The 22,315-nt window shown below is 47.1% G+C and overlaps 1 protein-coding gene across 1 annotated transcript in view; it reads left to right on the top strand.

The window, feature by feature from the left end:
* Positions 1-17,215: 17,215 nt before the first annotated feature.
* FAM194C (family with sequence similarity 149 member C) overlaps positions 17,216-22,315 on the top strand; it is a 127,955-nt gene continuing 122,855 nt past the window's right edge. The window contains exons 1-2 of the mRNA XM_086939571.1: positions 17,216-17,312; positions 17,445-17,540. Coding sequence (XP_086795697.1) covers positions 17,216-17,312; positions 17,445-17,540 — 193 coding nt within the window. The remainder of the gene's footprint in view (positions 17,313-17,444; positions 17,541-22,315) is intronic.

Raw genomic sequence — 22,315 nt, 5'->3', positions numbered from 1 at the left:
CAGAAAGGGATGATGTACTTAAGTCTTGTTATTTATTACTGCATTTAATGAGAGGTAATGATTGGACAATAAATATAATTTGAGGCAGACCATCGAGTGGGGGTTATGACAGCACAGAGTTCCATCTCTTGACCTCTATCCAGTGTTAGCACCTATAACTTTGCCTGGATCAAGCAGAACTATTATGTGGAGACACAGGTGTGAATCCTACAGAGGATGGCATCTTTTCTACCAGGGTGTCCTACTTCTATGAATATCCATGGTCATATCTCCTTTCTCAATGTAGGTAAAGGTGGCCATGTAATGCCAGTGGGTGGAATCTAGGATTGAGAAATACATTAAGTGGATTATGAAAGGGATCGATCTGAGAAGACTCTCTGGCTTGTTGTCCTGATATGGAATAAGACCTCTATACTCTCTTGCATCGGATGTAGCGCGGTCTTCTGCAAGTGGGATTCTTTATCACAGCTATATGTCCTTAAAGTAGCTGCCTTGTCTGGCGCCAAGACGCTCCTTAGCTGGAGCATTTGCGCGCCTAATAAAAACCACATAACATAACATAACATAACATAACATAAAGTAGATATGTCAATCAAGACCAAAAGATCTTGTCAGGTCACACAATTTCCAAAAATAAATTAAATAGGGTTGGCGGTATTGCTGATCTCGATGTGAGAGGTAACCAGGCTTTTCATCAACATTCTACTAGGAATACAAATTGTACAGTGGTACCCAAACACTACTTTGTAGTCTGATGGGTACGAATAGACATGCAATTGGCCACACTGTACACTTCTAATAATGTAGTTAAAGCTCCTGGTGGAGACATACCATATCAACAGAGATCATAACGCATAGTGTAATCATGTTCATAAAAACAACACTAAATACATATCAAAGATCAATTTCATGATTCAATCCTTGGATACTATCTAGAAATTTTGCTAAAGTGAAATACAAAACCCAATTCCCAAATTACAGTGAAGGGTACCAGTGTTGTGCTTCTTGGGCATACTGCCAGCTTCTCTGTGTGCCAATTAACAACTATGAGTGTTAAGTGTACTTTTACTAGTGATCCTGAAGAGGTGTTGTGCATTAGTATTCAAAGGGACAGATGGCATTAACCTCTCCAAGACCAATGGCATCGCTATCACACTCATTGCCTTGTGGAGAACATCCCCATCTATGAAACAAGAATATGTTTTTCGCATGTCGATTTAATGTCATTTGGGATTCACAATTCTATATGAAGATGTTTGCACCCATAAGGATCACATTGCTATTCTTTTGAAATACAAAGGAATGTTATTCAAATATGACATCAGTTCAAGAAGTTGAAACAGCCAATGATGGTGGTTGAGGCAACTATTTTTTTGGTTCCAATGTCTTCCAGGTTCCATACCTAGATCATGTGTTACACAAATATTATGTGCTATTTCCTTCTACTGTAACTAATAGATCATTGGCCACACTTTTCAATTTAGCAGTTTAACTAGATAATTGAATGGCATCATTTCAGAACCACTTCACGCGTCCGTGGGGCAAGCAGAGGTTAGTGAGCCTAATCGGTGAGGATTGATGCCTTTTACCAGTGCTGTTCTGGGTCCAGCACTGCTACGGCTCCGCAGACTGGGCCAAACGCAACTCTTTCTGCACTCGACTATCACTGGTAGGTGTTGAGCTGTCGCAGGCTTCTCAGGGAGGTTAGTGTGGAGGTAATCAGCCTCAAAAAACTATACCACCCCCACAGCAGCACAATACAATCAAAGTACAGCCCAGTGCCTCTCTTTGTAGAAAAAAGTACTTTATAATACAACAATCATCGAACTCCATTACACATACAATCATGCACGAATACCTTGTGCACAGGTGTAAGTCGATGTACTCTCTTCTCTTCCCCTGTATTTAGTGGGACCCTAACCTCTCACTGGCTCCCTCCTGTCACTGGTTCGAGATCTAAAACTAAGCTTTATGGGTGCAGATGGTGGCCCTATCTCCTGATCAGTAGCGGCTCCTCGAGGGAGTGCTGCGGGGAGGTGGGGCGGGGCAGAGGAGGGGCAGGGTGGGGGGGGGTAATAAACTTCGGCATACAGCCGAACGAAGGTAGAGAAAAATAAATAAAACGAATTACATTGTGCACCCTGCAACGTCAAATGGTGATGTAGTGATCGTAAAGTAATTTGTTTTATTTATTTATTTGTTTACTTTCTTTTACTTCCGTCATGTGCTCTTTTCCGAGCAGCTTGCTCCAGCACTCTGGTGCGTACTTGACTCATGTCACAGCTCGCTCTGGTGCTCTAGTGACTCACTAGTAGTGAGTACTTTGCATTTACTTGGGCTTGTTGGTCAAAGGTCCACAGATCATTGTTGCTAATGGTGGCAGACACTAATGATAATTTTGCACACAGTGCCTTGTGGCGACAACTTCGTTTGTTCATGGGGTATCCTCGGGGTACCTCTCAAAGCACTTAGGCTTCAGGACTGGTCTCAACCCAATGGCACACTTGGCAGTGCCATGGTCACACAGTTCACTTGTGGGTCACACAGGCCACTACTTTTGCCAACTTTCTGTTGCCATTGTTTCTTAGAGTGTTTCCACCCATAGGTTTGCACCATCGTTTAAGTCTAGTCTTCATTAGACTTACCCATTTGACATCACCCCAGAGCTGTGTCAAAGGATAAAATTGTGCAGCATGAAGGAAATGCCAAACTTGTAAAACTGAGAACAAGTGAGAGATCAAATAGGCCACTCCCTTTAGTCGCAATCTTTGACTGCAGCTATCCTGACATGAGCAAACCCAGGATAAAAAGCTAGGGCCCGATTCACAGAACTAACTTAAGACAAAATCCTAAACTTACTACTTTTGGTATTCACAGAATTTAGGATTTTGTCTTAATTTTGTCTTAAGACAGACTTAACACAGACTTAAGACAAACTTAAGACAAAATCCTAACCTAAGTCTGTCTTAAGTCTGTCTTAAGACAAACTTAATACAAAATTCTAACTTCTGTGAATACCAAAAGTAGTAAGTTTAGCATTTTGTCTTAAGTTCGTTCTGTGAATCGAGCCCTCCCAGAGTGTGTGAGTAGGGTCTTTAAACAAAGAATGTTCTGCTTCTTTTCCCTTTATGCAGGGCATGTTAAAGAAGGCATCACAATGAATTTAAGGCGAGATGGACAGCAGACTAGAGAAAGCCCACTCCTATGCGGAGTACAAAGCATTAGCCCCAAAGATGATGGACGACCTTACACATCTGATGCAGGTTTTCCGGCATGGTGGTGGCAAGCTGTACCATGGCATCAAGGTTATCTTTGATTTCAGTTGGGAGGAATTATGGACATTGCCACACACACCACCGAACTTTGGGTCCTATGATGTTCGTATTCAGTTTAGCACCAGACCAACTCGTGCTTCGCCTGACCGAGAGAACCTCAAGAACCCTTGGAGAGCGCACCGGATAGCCTTGGGCACCGAAGCCCGACAGACTCTGCTCCTCTTTCGCAGAAAGTCCAGGAAAATTCTTAGGGGCTTGGAACGACTGGAAATAGAGAGGCATCTTCCCTGCACTGGTAAGCACTTATTTATAATTTATAATATATTGGACGATTGTTGCCACGAGATGTATGTACCGTATTTTCCGGCGTATAAGACGACCCGGCGTATAAGACGACCCCCTACTTTTCTTGATGAAATGTAGGTTTCATGCTATACTCGCCGTATAAGACTACCCCCAATTCCAACACTTCCAAACATTATGTTCCGGTACTGTATTGCCGGCTGGAACCTTCTGCAGTCCCCTTTCAATGCCCATGAACTGAGGAGATGACGTACGTTAGTGACGCTCCTCTCCTTCCGATGAACGTGAGGATTATGGCGCCAGATCAGCACATATACCGCTGTGTCTCTAGGCTGAACACGCAGTAACAAAATACCGAAATGCCCCGTGAGACCCTCTCCCATCGGCACTACAGCACTACGGGACTGTAAGTAACTGTGCACTATTTTCGAATCATGTGCAATTTTTGATTAATGTACCGGTAAACGTGTATTTGTTATTTGTTCTTCATGTATCATTACCGGTCCTATTGTGAAGCAGGCAGACACCTTCGGGTAAAGTCCTGCTACGGCACAGGGAGTGTGAACGCGCGAGTAAGAGCCCAGAGGCCATATTGGAGGGTTCGTGGGTGCAAATTCAAAGTCGGTGGAGCGTTGCTTCCACTCATAAAAATTTGGTGTCCGGCGTATAAGACGACCCCCGACTTCTGAAAACATTTTAAGGGGTTAAAAAGTTGTCTTATACACCGGAAAATACGGTAGTCGCGTTATAATGACTTCCCTCCATTCTCACAACTTCACACCCTGGGCAGTGTCGCATTAATCCACACTCCGAATTGATAACACAAGGGTGATGTTGGCTTTTGCATGGTAATAGTGTAGTAAGAAGTGTGTAGAGGCCATGAGACGTAGGATGGTTTGTTCAATTTTGTGTTCTCTTTTTCTTTTAAGTAGTAGGCACAGCGAGGCATACAGCAGGCTCATGTCAATGCTTACCTACTGGTTGCTTAGTATTCAACTACAGTCAGTGGAGGAGACTAGCAAGTAGATGAGTCTCATTGCCATGTGAAAATGTGTTCTCTGATCTGATAGGCTATTGCTCTTCTATTCCTTTTCCAATAGCATCTCCACAACCCTTTTGTTCACACTTCCTCAAATAAAGACACAATTTTTCAGAAGCTGAATATGACAAGAAGAGCCTGATGTAGAGTCTTGTTGGAAGAGGTTCAAACCACCAGAGCGATGGTGTTATCACCACTGCCACACTGGTGACAGAAGGTCCACCATATTTAAAGATGGAAGCCAACAAAGCAATGCTTACCTTCAGAATAGGATAACTCAATGATAGGAAATGCATCATGCTGGTGTAATGGTGGAATTGCCTTCCGGCATAGTGCTGGTGTACTGAGAAGGTATCCATACATTGAGTTTGGCTCGCTCGTCACCACGCTTTGATCTTTTCCCTTGTTTGCCAGTAGTTTTTGCCAGTTTATGAGGGTACCTCGAAAATGTATTCCTGCGATGACCATCATGATTTGCAAGATGGTCATTAACCATATTGATGCCACCAGAAATGGTGAGGACCAGTCTCACTCCATCTGGCAGCCTTATCATCATCATTCATTTTGAACAGCTATGGAGGACCATTTCTGGCTCATTCCTTGGGTTCTTCATATGTTGACACATGAGGGATATTGATGAAGCAGAAACAGCAATGGCCATTCTGCACTGTAACATATATAGGGTGGCAGAATGGCAGGAAAGGCAGAATTGACAGAGCTTTGTCAAAAGCAATTAAGCCATCCCCTAAAATGCACATAATTCCATCCTGACCTGATTGAGCATCTGTGATGATGTGACTAGAGACATCTGCATGGCTGTAGATGTTGTAATTCTGGGTGAAACTGAAAGTAGGCTTGGGCCGAATTCCAATTGCACCGTAGCAATCAGAATAGTTTCGGTAATTGTGCGTTACTCTTTGGTGCAGAATGCTGATAATTACACGATTACTCTTTCTCCCATAATTTTGGGGAAAAAATCCTATTGCAAAACCACATTTAGCTAGTGGAAGCGGCGGCACACTAATTGTGCGCTGCTGCATTTAGAACGATTTCTTAGTGCAAAATTGCATCCTCGCGTCCATATGCGATGCAAGGATGAATTTTGCATTACGGAAATAGTCCTAAAATTGAGAATAAGTTGGGGAAAAATACCACCCTAAAAGTACATTTACCGAGTGGCTACTCACTCTCACAAATCATGTCCTGTTTCATTTAGTGCTGTTTCTTAATGCAAAAATGCATCCTCCTTCCATTTTGGAAATGAGGGGGCATTTTTGTGTTAAGGAAAAGCTCAAAAGGCAGAATTACCCTTCTCGCGTAATTCTGCATAATTTTGGGGAATTCTTAGGCAATTCCTCATGATTACACTACACAGAATTATGCGAGTTACACCCACCCCTAACTGAAAGTGGAAGGATTCCCTATCTTGGACCATATGATGCATAGAGTACTTGGGGTGCATGGTCTGGAGCCACAAGATGCCAGACACCTAATAATGCTGCTTTGGTGGTCGACCCGACATTCGCAACCATCTGGGCTGCTGCGCAGTTACCTGGCATTGGCAGCAGAAGCAGAAACGGGGGAACCACCGTAAAGGCTGATCTAGAGTCCAATGACTGTCCAGGGGCCAATCGTTGTACCACCGACCCTTGCAGCATAGAAGCGTGTGGTGTGTGCTGCAGAGCAACTGGTGCGGAATGGGGGTGAGTTGCCCTTTCTCGTCTCCCCCCTCCAGGCCATATCGAATCGGTGATACGTGGCACAAAATCACAGGGGTTTCTTGGCGCTAGCTACTGTCAGAAATGATCACAAGACCTGGTGGGTGCGGGGAAAAGGTACTGATACGAGACCTCACCTCCCCCCGATTGCTGGTGCTGGATGGGCTGTGGGGGCTTCTTTGCACTCCCCCGAGCCCACAGTAGTGGTGTAGCACCAGGAGGGTATGCTACTGTGGTGGCTGCTCATGCACAATCGGCCTGAAGCTTGGGAAAGGCCACCTGGAGGCAGTTGGTGGTAGCGGTGCTGAGGACTGCTACATCCCATGAGACATACAGAGTGAAGGGCTACTCGTGCCTCCCCAGGGGCCTTAACTTCTAGCACATCCTGGGGGAAAGGCGGCCCTCCCTAATTGCATTTATTGGTCATCACTCCTTGAAACTTTGTCTGAACGTGGGCAGTATCCCTTGATGGAGGCAGCCATAACATTGTCCCCTGCAGCATCTGACCAGATGGAGGCGAAGCTGGACAAGATCCTTGCTGCCATCACCGACACCACGAGCGATCTTGGTGGTTGAGTTGATGCAGAGGTAGTAGAGCTGGGCCTTTTGAGGGAGGACCAGTGTAAACTGTCGGATTGAGTCTCCCAGACTGAATCGACTACACAAACCATCCCACTTGTAACTAAGAAACTTGCTAGCAGGAAAATGATGCTTACCAATACAGTCTTCTTCCTTGAGGGCAGAGTGGAGGATGTAGAGGGTAGATCAAGGTGTAGTCACCTCCGCATTATTGACTTCCCGGAGGGGGCGGAGGGAATGGACCCCACTGCTTTCTTTGAGACCTGGCTCCCTACCACTGTGTTTCCTCCATGGGATTGCATCCTTTCTTTGTAGTGGAGTGGGCCCACCAAGTGCTTGAATGGCATCCTCTGCCTGGTGCCTTCCCACTGCCGGTAGTGGCAAGACTCCTAAACCTTAGAGACAAAGACACAAAGGTTTGGGCACTAGATAATCAGGCTAGCTTGCCTTTGAGAATGCGAGAATACTCCTAATCCCGGACTATACGTTGGCAGTCCAATGCAAGCAGGTGTCCTTTTTGGAATTGAAGAGAAAGCTACAGGATGCAGGCCTCACATATTCATTGCTCTTTCCCACCAAACTTAAAGTGATTGCATGCTAAAAAACATATTTTTTTACAGAGCCAGAGGATGACTGGGATTGGGTGGAACAAATGTGTTGTGAACCATTGGAGTTGGAGCTCATTATTGACAGATGGCACCCACTTCCCCTCCTAAGTGTAAGATGCCTAGGCTGTGGAGACAAGCAACACCAGCTACATGCACCCCATCACTAACTCAGGTTAGGAAGGAACAGATGCAGGTGCTAGCTGTTGTAGCTGGAGTCTGCACACTGGTCACATTATCACTGATGTCTCTGAAGAGGTGCCTTTGAGGAAGGCGTCAGAAACATTGTGGTCTAGTACCACTTCGGACTTACTTCCCAGAGTTACACCACAAACGTCTGATGACATTGGCTTATCATGAATGAGAACTCCCCACCCCCTTCGAGCCTCTGGCGCCTTGGTAGTCCACCACTACTATACAGATGGCCTGCCAAGCTGCTTCTCCCCACTGTTCGTGTAAGGTGCTCTGGAGCTCTCTGGGAGACCAAGGTTCGTAGATATTACTGTTCATGGGTTTGAACAGCAAGATGTCACTCTGCCGCCCTGGGGAAGGGAGTTGGGGTTTCTGTCTTGTTGTTATTGAACCTTACATCATGTGTACAGCCTGGGTGGGAACTGTCTGACAGCTTGACCGGTCTTTCGTTTACTGCTCCCTCCCCATACCTCCCTGCCAGTAGCTAGTGAATGTCTAGGTAGTCATTTCCAACCACGAATGTCTGGGGTATGGCCACAGCTAAGGAGCATTAATCCATTTATCAATACATTAAGAGGCGAGGGGCCATATTGCATTCTTGCAAAAAACCGACATAGCGACAGGTTATGTGAGGGGGTTGCTCGTAGGGGTTCAATCGGTAGTCCCCTTCAAGACTGAGGCAGTTGAGGTGGACCCGGAGGGCCATTATGTGTTTGTGGAGGGCCAGCTAGAGAAAACAGCTATCTTACTGGGGAGTGTGTACTTGCATAATGCTGCAAAGAAGCAGTTCCTGGCCAATGTGTTGTCCCTATTGACCAGATGGTTTCATTTAACCTGGATTGTAGGAGGGGATTTTAATTGCTTATAGAACCCTGAGTTGGATTTCCCCCGCTCTTCAACTATGCATGCTGTGTCCAATTTGTCACAGTGGCTTACTCACTGGTCATTGATCAATAGCTGGAGGGCGCTATACTCATATGCCAGAGAATATGTCTACTACTCCGCACCCCATAACCTCCATCTCTGCCTTGACCATTTTGTCTGCCACTCCACCATAGAGCTCAAAGCCACTAGAGTGGAATACCTGGGGAGATCCCTCTCAGATCATAGCCCCCTTTTACTACACATTTGGGGGGGGGGACCTTCTCCGCCTGGTGCCTACATCGTGAACTGGCTCTTGAAAAGCTACACAGTTATATAGCTGAGAATTACGGGACAGCAACCATGAGACTAGAAGAATGGAAAGTCCTTAAGGAGGCCACCACATTTGAACGATCAGTGGGGCATGGGGCGAGATCAGCCCGAGCTCACCCAGGTGGAATCGTCTTTCGGAGGGTTTGAGAGAGCTTCACTGGCATCCATTGCTGCTCGGAGGGAACTGCCTGAAATGAGAGATCATCAAGCTCACCTCCTAGCGTCCTTATGGTGTGTAGATTACAGGGCATATCAAGAGAAGCAATAAAAGGAAGGGGGCAAACCGGGTCGCCTTTTGGCGTGGGTCTTGAAGCGAGAATCCGATATGTAGCCGATAACCGCCATCTGTCTTTTCCCGACATTGTTCTGCACCACCCAGGATGCAATACATGATTTCTTCTGCAAGCATTACCAGGCCCTGCACAACCCTGTACAGGTACAATTACAGTCTAGTAGTCATGATTTTCTCTCCTCAATCACCTTGCCAGTGATCCCCCAGAGGACAGAGAGGGACTAAATAGCCCAATCACAGAGTAGGGAATCCGATGGGCCATCCATGACTCTCCCACTTGCAAAACTCAGGGCCTAGTTGGCCTAATTGCTGAGATTTATGAAGCGTATGAAGACCTACTTGTCCCCAAATTGCTTGATGTCTATACCGCTGCTCCTGCTGCTGGTTGTTTGCCCTAAACTATGAGAGAGGCGCTTCTGGTTTCGGTCTCAAAGCCGGGATGGGACCTGTTAGAGGCCTCCTCCTACAGACAACTGTCCCTGATGGGCAATGACCATAAGAGTTTGAGCAAGATCCTTGCATCACGGCCTGTGCTGGTCTTCTCTGACCAAAATGGATTCACACCGGGCAGGTCTTTAAATCTGCCCTTCACATTTATAGGCTGTACAGGCTGCTGGTGGGGGCTTCGCAACAGTGGCCCCATGTGACTTACCTAGGTTTAGACCTTGAGAAGGCCTTTGACACCCTAGATTGGGACTACATGTTTGTGGCCTTACAAAAAATGGGTATTAGGGGTAGGCTGCTGTGGATGATCAAACTGCTGTATATGACGCCTTCGGGGAGAGTCAAGATGGGCTGTTGCATTTCCACCCCTCTGCTATTGGGCAGGGGCATGCGTCAGGGTTGTCATCCCTCTCCACTACTTTTTGCCCTGGTAGTGGAGTCTCTTGCACAACAGCTTTGTCAATCTGGACAAGTCGGGACATATACATCTGCGGCATAACACACGCCGGCTCACTGTATGCCGAATATGTCCTTGTTTACCTCAAGGATATCTGTAGTGGCATGGGTGATATTACGCATATACTGGACTTTTTCAAAACTGCCTCGGTTGGGAGTGAACTGGCATAAGACCTATCGGTTTCCACCCCACCTGGACTGCCCTCCACATCCCATAAAAGATTGGTGCACAAGTTATCAAGTGGGAACCACCCACCTTCAGATACTTGGTTATAAATATGTATCTTATGACTAAGGACATACTAGAAGGTAACCTCAAAAGGCGGTTTACTCCTTGTGACCCCAGATAGCCATTTGGTGCTCTCCCCCCTGCTAGTGCAAGGCCGGGTGGTCATCTCGAAAACGGTCATGCTGCCAATCTATTGAGCCTCGTCCCTCACATCATGCTTAAGACGTCCAATGAAATGTTGGGTGGCCTCATGTAGAATGAGGGGAGATGCAGAGTGGCGCTGGTATAGCTAAACCTGTCAACGGAGAATGGGGGAGTAGAATCGCCTGTGTTCAAATGCTACTACTAGTGGCACAACTCCAATGGACAACCTGCGGGTTGGCTGGGTGCCACCTAGCAGACGTCTGTCTGGGTTCAGGGAAAAAGAGCGTTGAGGCTTGTGCAGAAATAGTTTTTCCTGTGATTGGTGCTGCATACATCCTCAAATGCTCTGCTTTGAGTGGCAGATGAGTGCCATCAGAGAGAATTGAAGGTTGCACCTGGGTTGCCATTGTATGCTCTGGCGATCCCCATTGGCTCTATCTGCTCATTTCAAGCAAACATGTTTAGGGAGGAAATGGCGCTCTGAGAATCAGTAGTAGTGGGTTCATGAGGGAACTTGTTCTGTGATGGAATATAGGTTCCCTTTGACCTCCTCACTGAATGAACTTGTCTTCCGGTAGGTCAATTTTTGGTGCACAGGCATCTCATGATAGTGCTAGAGTGCATGTGGGGCATTACTCATACAGACCCCGTGACCCACCCCCTGACGCAGGTACCCTACACCATGGGTAATGGGCGTGTATTGATTCCGTGGATCACAAGAGCCATTCCTTTTGACACTCAAGACCTGTTGAGAGCCCTTTGGCAAGCCTGGGAGTGGGACATTGGGAGTGCATTGACCCAGAAGGAATGGGACAGAGTGTTGATATACCCGGGAAATGTCTTGCACAATGCCCGCTTTCAATATATACAATATAATGGATTACATAGAGCTGACTTAACATTGGCTTAGATGCACAAGATATACCCTCCGGAATGCCCTCGCTGCTGGGCCCCGGTGACAGATATGGTGCATATGTTTTGGTCCGTTTGAGTGGACGTCTGCACCATACTCTCACGTGTCACAGCCCGGGGGATTTGGATTGCATGACTGGCTGTTTATCTGGCCCTGAGATGTGAAGGGCTCAATTCACCCCAAATATAGCCATTTTAGTACCTAACCAGAGAGTAGGGAATAATTTTTCATGCTTGCATTAGGACCCATGGCACCCTGGCTCTGCCACTGAACACTAGTGAATTGAGGCGTTTCAGCTCACAGTGTAATTGACACAAAATATAAACTCACACGTTTTCTAAATTTCAAGAGAAAACCTATTGCACGCATTTATTTGAATGACTCAGCACTTTTGAATGACACAGGGTTTGACCTCCTGGCTCTGCAGGTCAAATCAGGGTCCCCCGCTGATCCGCTTACAGCGACTCTTTTTAGAGAGCAGTCGTTTGTGGGACGGGCCGTGGTTCACTCCTTGATTAACATCTCGTTGGAATCAAGCACGGTACCCGCTAGCTGGAAGCGGGCAGTGGTTTCTCCCATTTTGAAGAAGCCGTCCCTGGATCCAGATAAACCCGAAAACTACCGGCCCATCTCCTAACTTCCGTGGCCGACCAAAGTGTTGGAGGCCCATGTCAACAAAGTTCTTTCGGCTCACCTTATCCATGCTAACATCTTGGATCCCACCCAGAATGGGTTCCGTGCTGGACACAGCACGGAGACCGCCCTCCTCTCCATGGCTGAACACCTTCGCACGGTGATGGATGCGGGACAGACAGCAGCGCTCGTCTTATTGGACTTGAGCGCCGCGTTTGATACTGTTTCGCATCCTATCCTGTTGCATCGCCTGGAGGAGATTGGGCTGGGTGGACCTGCCCTCCAGTGGTTCCGGTCTTTTCTAGACGATCGTTTCTTTAGCGTTGCCGTCCCACCGTTCCAGTCCCAATTCCATCCTTTGAAACAAGGGGTGCCGCAAGGATCCTCGCTGAGCCCCACGTTGTTTAATCTCTACGTGAGACCGCTGGCTGAGGTCGTCAAGCAATGGCGCATGACTATGGTCTCATATGCTGACGACACTCAGCTAGCGGTTACGATCAGCGGGGATGCGGACCGGGATGCCCCCAGGTTTCAGAGTGGACTTAGGGCGGTGGCGAGCTGGATGAAGAACAACTGTCTCCAGCTCAACGCTAAGAAAACAGAGATCATGATCGTCGGCAAGAGATCGGAGCTATGGGGGGACAGGTGGTGGCCTATGGAGCTGGGGCCGGCCCCCCTTCCGGTCACGGAATTAAAGAACTTAGGAGTATGGATGGATCCCTCCCTCAGCTACGTTGGCCACACGAAGAAAATCGCGGCCTGTTGCTTTGGTATCTTACGGTCGCTTCGCCCTGTTTTGAAGTTCTTTGACCATCGCACCAGGCAGCTGATAGTCCAGGCTACAGTGTTATCTCGCCTGGACTATGCCAGCTCTCTTCTGGTAGGGTCCAATGTGGCTGAGGTTACCCGCCTCCAACGCGTCCAGAACGCTGCGGCGAGAGCTATTGTTGGCCTACCCCGTACTTGTTCTGCCTCCAGCACATTGAGATCACTGCACTGGTTGCCTATCAGGGCCAGAATTCAGTTTAAAGTGCTGTGTATGGCGTTCAAGATTCTGAGGGGGGTAGGTCCCCCTATTCTAGCGGATCTTTTGTCTTGGTATGTGCCTACTCGGCCCCTGAGGTCTATGGGTCATGCACTTACTGTGATTCCCCGATACAGGCTGTGTCGGGTCGGTGGCCGTTCTTTCCGGGTCAGAGCAGCCGAGCTCTGGAACTCCCTTCCTGTAGAGTTGCGACTGCTAGATGATCTTTTAGTCTTTCGTAAAGCCTTAAAAACCTTTTTGTTTTAATAAATTCACTTTCCTCCTTTCTGTTGTGTTTCCTGTGGTGTTGCATTTTTACCTGCCATGCGCCTGGACGCCCCTTAGCTGGGGCAGCAGTGCGCATTACAAATGTGTGTACCATAACATAACATAACTTTTACCTTGCCAGGAGAACCATAATCCTCATGGATTGGCACTACTTTTTTTTTTAAACATGTTTTTATTGTATTTAAACAGAGAAGGCGACAAAACATACAGTTTCAGCATCTTAAACATATATAGTACATTTACAGTCAGGTGCGCATCGATATAACATCTGCAAAGCAATAGGGAATCCGTCAGGTCAGAGAAAGACATCGTATAACATACGGACATGCAAGTAGAACTCTTAATCTGAAAGGGCCTCATCCACGTCGAGCCGTGGGGGCTCACATATATCCCCCCTGAACTTGTTCCATGCACCCCAGATTTGCTCCCACTTCCCAGGGTGGACAATACCACTTTTTCAGCCACCATCGCGTCATCCATGTCTGTGCACCAGTCCCTCAACGTAGGCAGCACATCAGAGCCCCACAGCCTAGCTATGTTGCGTTTTGCCATCATCATACCCAGCATGGCCCAATCTTGCTGACGATGGGTTAGGTCTGTTGCTTCCCATATATTTAACAGGCAGCGCTGGGGATCGGGCAACAGGGAAACAGTTGTGGTTTGGGAAATGGTGCGCATCACAGCAGTCCAGTACATTGCCACCCGACCCATATAGTGTGATAGAATGTTCCCTCCTCCCCGCATCCACGGAGACAATACACATGGGAAGCCTTTACTATCTTGTGGAGGACTGTTCTGGTGTAATATGTGAGGTGTAATATTTTCAGTTGGACCAGTTTAAGCCTATAGGGGATAGCCGTCTCCTGCGGCGAGGAAAGGGCCTCTTGGCAACTCTGAGTCATCGAAGTCACCGATATCTCTAGACCAGCTCAATCGCAACTTAGATAACATGTCAGGGAGGTTGTTAACCAGCTTTCGGTATGTAAAGGATGTTGCTTTGCACGACATGTGTTCTGTCAATAATCTGTCTTCAAGAGGGGTGGATTCCTGCAGGTCCGTCTCCGCCGGGATGGCTTTTTGCAGTGCATTTCGAATTTGGATATACCTAAATCATTCTGACTGCGCCATGTCGTAATTGGTTTGCAGGAATGAAAAGTCCACTACCTTGCGTTTTTTCCAAAGGTCTCCCACCACCGAAATGCCTATGTTGTCCCAGGCCTGGAACCCCTTACTGTTGCGCAGGAAACCCAACCTATGTGAGTCCCATAAGGGTGTCATTTGCGTGATAACATCAGAGCACTGAAGGCGCTTATGTGCTTTATACCAGAGTTGCACCGTGTGGCATGTAGGACCCAATAGGTCTGCCGACACGCCACGACTGTAGATGTTTCCCAACAGACCTCTGGATTCCAAACACTGTCTGTCTGCTAGGTATGCAGGCTCAGTCTGCGGGGCATGCAGCCAATAATTGATTTGCTTGAGGTGGCCCGACCAGTAGTATAGTTCGATATTAGGGAGTGCGATACCCCCGTCGTACCAGTCTTTCACCAGCTTGCATTGCGCAATCCGCGCTGGTTTCCCATCCCATAGCAAGGCAGATACCGCCGCTGTGATCGCTGTGAAATAGGAGGGCGGGACTGGGAACAGAGTATTTTCGAGGAGATACAGGAAGCGAGGGAGTGACATCATCTTGAATAGTGCAGCTTTGCCCAAGAAGGTGAGAGGGAGGGAGCGCCATACCTTCACATCTTGTTTGAACCGTTCTAGTGGGAGTTTCAAGTTCAGGGCGAAAACTCGTCTGGGTCCGACGACACATAAACACCCAGATACTTGAAAGCCGTCTCGGTGTAACGTAAAGGGCAGCTCGCAGGGAGCCGAGGTGGGAGGCCGGCAAGAACGAATAGGACTGATTTAGTCCAGTTAATCCTATATCCCGACACTCTCCCAAACTTTTCACAGACATTAAGGAGCTCTAGAATTGACTTTTTGGGGGAGGTGAGATAAGGAAGGATATCGTCTGCATATAGGGATATGCGATCTTCCCTTACAGTCGACCACCGGATGCCCTTATTGGAGGGCTCCCACCGGATCCAGATTGCTAATGGCTCAAGGATCAGTGTAAATAATAAGGGGGATAACGGGCATCCCTGCCTTGTCCCGCGGCCAAGTGGGAAGTCCCTAGAGATGTGACCATTTGCTGCTACCTGGGCCAGGGGTTTGGTATAGAGTAGACGGATCCAGGCGCAGAACTTGTGGCCAAAGCCCATGTTTTGAAGCACCGCAAACAGATAAGGCCATTCCACGGTATCGAATGCCATAGTGGCGTCAAAGGAAAGGAGGACAGCAGGTTCCTGTATATGCTCAAGGCGGGCCAGCACCGCCTGCAGGCGGCACGGGATGAGTGCTGTACTACGGTGCGGCATGAAGCCAGCCTGATCTGGATGCACCAGAGTGTTAAGATGGGGGGCCAGCAACAGCACCAGTAATTTGGCGAGGATCTTTGGTTCCTCATTTATTAAGGAGATAGGGCGATGGGAGGCACAGGACATCGCTGTTTTGCCAGGTTTATGGATCGGGACAATCGTGGCAAGACGCTGGTCTCTAGGCATGTTCCCCAGCTTCAAGACTATCAGAGAACATATTAAGAAGGTAGGGGGCCGTTGTTTGAACAGTTTTCTTATACAGCTCCACCGGAAGCCCGTTGGGGCCCAGCACCTTACCGGACGCTAGCGCATAGGTCGCCTCCTGCATTTCTTCTGCGGTGATGTCTGCCTCAAGTAGAAGCACTGCTTCTGGGGAGAGGCAAGGGATCTTCAGGTCTTTAATATAGTCATATGCCTCCTCTATCGAGTAGGGCACTTGGGGGGCATATGTGTTTTCAAAATGGTCGGCCAAAAGGCCAACTATAGCCCCAGGATCCGAGGTCGTATACCCCTCAGGGGACGACAGTTGCGCAATGACTCTACATGCTTTTTCTTTTTTGTCCAGCCAGGCCAACATCTTCCCGACCTTGTCTCCCAGCTCATAAACCCTGTGACGGGTCGCCTGCAGTGTATTTTGAACCATTTCTTTCTGGTATGCCATCCACTCTGTACGTTTTAGGCGGACTGCCTGGGCTGTCCTCAGCGACGGGTGAGTCTCCTGTTCCTGAATTGCAGTGTCAAGAGCCTCCTCAAGGGCATTAAGTTCCTGTTGTTGTGTTCGCTTGTGACCAGCGATGGAGGCGATCGCCTGCCCGCGCAGGACTGCTTTGAAGGCCTCCCATAGGATGCTGTGGGAGTCTACCGAGCCAGAATTTTCCTGAAAGTATTGTTTAGTGGTGTTGGTCAGAGCTTTCACAAGAGGGGCAGCCTGTAGATAACCCGCGTGAATAGAGAAGATGCGACGCCTATGGATACGGTGGTTTGTGTATGTGAGTAGCAGCGGGGAGTGATCAGAAATTCCCCTGGGGCGGATGTCCACCTCCTTAATGCCTTGTAGACCATCTGCAGACCTCAAAACATAATCTATCCGTGAGAGACAATCATGGGCCGCTGAATAGTAGGTGTACTGTTTATCATGAGGGTGTTTGTGTCTCCAGCAGTCTGTAAGCCCCAGGGCATCCAGCAGTCCGAGGAGTCGCCCTCCCCCGTACCGTTTTTGTGTGTGGCTATCTATCAAACTCATCGTCTACAATGTCATTAAAGTCGCCCCCTATCACCAATGTCACCACCGGCAAAACCAATAGGAATGCCGTGAGGGCAGTGTGTGCTGTAGCATGTAGGGCAGGAGGGATATACACGGACACAAAGTTGAAAAGATGACCCTCCCACTGAACTTTCACAGCCGCAAAACGGCCCTGATAAACTATTTGCGTCTGTTGGCACACCCGCGGGAAATTTTTCCTTATGAGGATCCCTGTGCCCCTTGAACCAGAGGAGAAGTCTGCATGTGCAATGAACTTATACCCCCATCTATCCATTGCTTTGAAGCCGAGCCCACAAGGTGTGTTTCCTGTAGTAGGACTATTGCGGCACTACTTTAATGCAGTCAGTTATTTATTTGTGCAAAAGCATATTTAACTAAACAGCTACCTGTGATCCATGCATTAACAACTTCCATTCATTTCTCTTGCAGCAAAAAAATCTAAAGGAACTAATTCACCTGGGAGCAAAGATGGAGCTCCAGCAGAATTGAATACAAAGCAACACACGGCCAAAAAGTTGAAGCCAGGTGAGGTGAGAATGGGCGTGGTTGTTCATCGAAGGGTAAAGATCATGCTTCCTGGTTTTTTGAAGGTACTGAGTGGGAGCTTACCTTGACTGATGCCTGCCTGCCAGCTGACCCCATGTTGTCATTCTTGAACCCAGGGCAGTGTTCGCTCCGTTACCCCATCCTGATGCCTTCTCAATCCATCAATCAATCAATTAATCCATCAACTTGTAGAGCGCGACTTGTCACCGGTTAGGGTATTCAGGCACTGGCAAGGTCCAGGGTCTCCATTCAACAGCCAGGTCTTCAGGGACCTCCTTCTTTCCTTATTCAAAGAGTACACATTTTTTAGAACTCTGTAAAGACAAGCAGATGAATTTATGTGTATGTGTCTCAGACAAATGCAAGGGCTGTCTTCATGGGCTTCTATGAGTGTATTGCTTATGACTCCAAAGGGCACACATGGGTAAAATCCGAATGTACATTTGGAGTCCACTTAAAGATTCTGGCTGAGCATCTGTGCTATTTGTACACCTCGGTGGGGGAGTGATTGAGTTGGGGAGTGAGTCAATGAGATCATGAAGAATCCACATAACTTGTAGGTTGATAAGATCTGTAAGCCTCTCTGAAAGGCAACAAATCTGTTCCCTTCAAAAAGCCCATGCGTACATGGTTATAGCCAAATACCTTTGTCTTCCACTGTGGCTAGTTTGAGGACATACAGAAACTTCCATGGTTTTCAGGTCAGGATCCTCCCCCTTGCTGTTTGGAAATCCTACTACACAGAAGCCAGGATCATTCAAGCCAAGAAATGATATAACATCAAGACAGGTCCAGTTAAAGAAAATCCTTTCAGTAACATGGATCCAAACTCCCATGACCTTTCAGCCTAGTCCACCTAGACATGCTTTTCTAAAGAATTTACTAGGAGAGGCTTTGTCAAGAACCCACATTCGTTTGAAAAACCTTTTCTAAAGACCATGTAGGAAATTGGCTTACTGGTTGAGGGGGGAACTCTACTCAAGCAATAACCACAATCCATGTCAGGATGAAACAAAAGTTAACGTAAAATTAACCTCTGCTTAACTCTCTGGTAGAGTGCCACAAAAGCAGTCAGGCTTAACTTAGAGGCAATGTGTAAAGTATTTATGTAGCACCTCAAACAGTAATAAGTGAACATACAAAATAGGAAAAATCCCACAACAATTTAGAAAAATAGAGTAAAATGTACTTCATTATTTGAGACCAAAACTACAAAAATACAGTCAAGGGAGTAGCCAGAAAATTAATAAATCCCCCACTTTAAACTGAGGCTCTTATGGCACCAAGCAAGCGTAGCAGGTCACCACGAGCCTCCCCAGAAGAGCTGTCTTGTCTCTTCCATCCACGCATCTATCCATTCATGCTTTCATCCTTTCATCCATCCATCTACGGATATCCACTATTTTACTTTTATATTCTGTCATTCATTCATTCTTTCATCCATCATTCAGGCTTTCGCCATTCTGTCCATTTTCCCATCCATCCATCTGTCCATCCATATCCAAACCTATCCATCCATCTCCAAACCTATGCATCAAACCTATTCATTCACCATCCCTCCATCCACTTTTTCAGTCACCCATCACTCCATCCACCCTTTCACTCGTCCATTCATCCTTTCGCTCATTTGTTCACCCATCCTTTCACTCCATCCAGCCATCCATCTATCTAACTCATCCATCCACCCTTTTTGTCCACCATCCATCCTTTCACTCACTCACTCATCCACCCATCCTTCCATCACCCCCATTCTTTCCCTCATCCATTCTTACCCCATCCTTTCACTCATTCATCCATCCTTCCATCTATCCATCCATCCTTTAACTTATCCATCCACCCACTCATCCATCCATCCATCCATCCACCCTTGCACTGATCCATCCACCATAAAGCCATCCATCCACTCACTTATTCACTCTTTCACTCAGCCATCTATCCACCCTTTCACTTAATCATCCATCCTTTCACTGATCCATCTATCCACCCTTTCACCTATTCATCCATCCATGAATCCAACCATCTTTTCACCTTGCAGAGCCATCCCTCCATCCACCCTTTCACTCACTTAAACATTCATCCATCCATCCTTTCACTCACTTACACACCCACCATGTTATGTTAATTATTAGCCTTTTATTTCCAAGAGGGGGAACACAGGCCTTTTTTTAAATAGGTCCAGCATACATGCACAAAGACTAGTGTAAGCAACAAGGTATGTAGTTCCTAAGGTGGATTGCAGGTGGAGGTATGTGATCTCGCAAGTGAACCCTAGTGTGTGGGTATTCACAAGAACAGGAGAAGGGATTCCTCCTTATTGGAAAGAGACCCTCACACAACCAAGAAGCAGGTGTCTTGCTTCATCTTTGGCTCTGCTCCTACCAGGGTCGGTTCTGCAATACCCGATCAGGCGCCCACGATGGGGCCTACTTGGCGGAAATCTTTATTCCTTAAGCCGTTGGGTGCAGTGAGTATGAGGGCCCTAATGTGAAATACGAGTGTAGGTGATGATAATGTGTGTTTGTGAATTAAAACAGGGAAAAGTGATCCACATAGATCAACCTATTACACCAGCACATATTCCCACATACCTCAGAGTGGAAGTGTGCGTTCTTCTAGTTTTAACCAGGGTAGTGACCACAACTCATTAAAATTGTTATGAGTGGATCCCTAACCCACAGGTTGGTACATATATCAGTGTGTTGCACCCATGCTCCTAGGTAGCCTACATGTAAAGTTTGGAAGGCCCCAGTGGCACATGTTTAACTTTCATGAGATTGATGAATGTTAGTATGACTCTCTGAATGGAGGACCAGACAAGACATATAACTACACAGGGATGTGGTGTGACTTAAGACACTAGGGATAGAGCGATTACATTGGGCTGACGTAGAGGTGGACAGACAGATCTTCATCCCTTCATCCTTGCATGCAAAGGAGCGCTATGACAATGAGGAGTCCAAGTCGCTGGAATTAACATCAGGGGTTGCTATATCTGTTCGTTGCATGAGGTGTCTCCCATTTTCACAGCAATCTCTACTGTTTACATTTTATAATCTATAACACCAATAATGAACCAGGCAATGGCTGGGCTAAGAAACCTTGGGAGTACAAAAAATAAATAAAGGGGGATGCTTATGAAGTAAAAAGCCAGGTACTAGAGAAGAGGTTTTCCTTTGACTATTTCTTGCTGTGGTTTACCATATAATCAGATGCCAGAGAAGGACTTTCTTGCTCCAGAATTAAGCTGAAGACTGTGCATAGGATTTCTTGTTAGGCCTTGCTACAGACACTTGCAGTAACAGAGAGTGGACTATGGTAAGCCTCCTCAGACATAGGCTTTTGACAGTTTTGGGAGTTGCCACTCCTAAAACTGTATGGCTTGTACTTAAGCCATTGCACTTTGTGTCATGGTACATGAGACATTCAGTAGACTATTGTGGTAGCCTCTCTACTGTTGTCCATTTCTCTCTGTCCACAGTTCTCTATCTCTTCCCCTGGTCCAGAACATGGCCGATTGCAAACCTCTACCACTATTCGCTACTGAGCATTGTGTTGCCTGCTTTTGGCTTTGCTAATGTTTGTTGAATTCAACAAAAGCATTGGCAAAGCCAAGAAGATCATCCACCCATCAGAAAGGAAGAAAAAACATTCCAAAATGGCCTTTGTGCATGCATGCATTGTTGTAGGTCATTACATCTCAGGTAAGTGGCTCCACCATGCACTGCTTATGAAGTCATATTTTACACTGCTCAAAAAATCTTCAATGACATTCTTAATGACATCTCTGATGAACCTCAGGCCCTCGTTGTCTGTTTTATATCACTCAGAACCCGTCGGTAAAAAACATCCCCCTAACTCAAGTTACCCATTGTAAGAAATGTTTTTTTTTCAGGGGGCTGGCCCTTCTGCAACAGATATTACAGTTCTCCTCAGGGTGAAGTCACAAGCAAGCCCTAAATTGACCTCTGCTCAACCCTTGGGTGGGTTGGCACAGAGCAGAGTAAATCAATAACACAGTCAAAACATATGACAAAATGATCCTACACAATTTAGAACAATAGCCTAAACTTTGATAAATAACACAAGGCCAAAACCCAAAAAAATCTGATCACTAGAACCAGAGCTACGAATTTGTAAAGATTTTAGTGAAAATAGCACCAAAAAGCACAAAGCGCCAACTTTCAGCCCTATGCAATCACCAGGTTGTGCCTGCTGAAATGTACCTTCTCAAATATGTGGCAAGAGTCCCATTCACAATGGAGTGGGGCGTGAGGAGCAGGGAGTGCATCACGGGAGGCTGTCTGTGTGGCGTGAAGAGGTCACCAGTGCCACAGGCAGGCATTGCTGGAGTTTCGCTTTGATGGTCTCCCGCTAGCGGTCGATACTCTATCGCAAAAAAGGTGGCTGCCAGAGCTTCACACTGAATAGCAGTCTGAGTAGCAAGTTCTCTGTGCAACCTGGCACATCGTGATTGCAAAGAGCCCAAAAGCTTGAATTCAGCTCCCTTGAGCCACACCAAGGGTCCAAGAACTGAGGGGCACAACTTGGGGTCCGAAACTCACTACAGCTAGATCCAGGGGCTGGCGCAGGAGGTTAAGGATCCTTTTATGTCCCTGAGGCTCATATCAGGTGGCCAACAGACTATCCCTTGGAGTCACTCTGTTGTCCTGGGTTCAAGGATGATGTTGCAAGTCCAGTTCTATTCTCCCCAGGCAAGAGAGCAGCAGGCAGCAGGTCAGCTCAGAAGTGCAGCA

Source organism: Lissotriton vulgaris, chromosome 9 (assembly GCF_964263255.1).
Source record: "Lissotriton vulgaris chromosome 9, aLisVul1.2, whole genome shotgun sequence".
Classification (NCBI taxonomy): domain Eukaryota; kingdom Metazoa; phylum Chordata; class Amphibia; order Caudata; family Salamandridae; genus Lissotriton; species Lissotriton vulgaris.
This window is presented reverse-complemented; position numbering and strand designations above follow the sequence as displayed.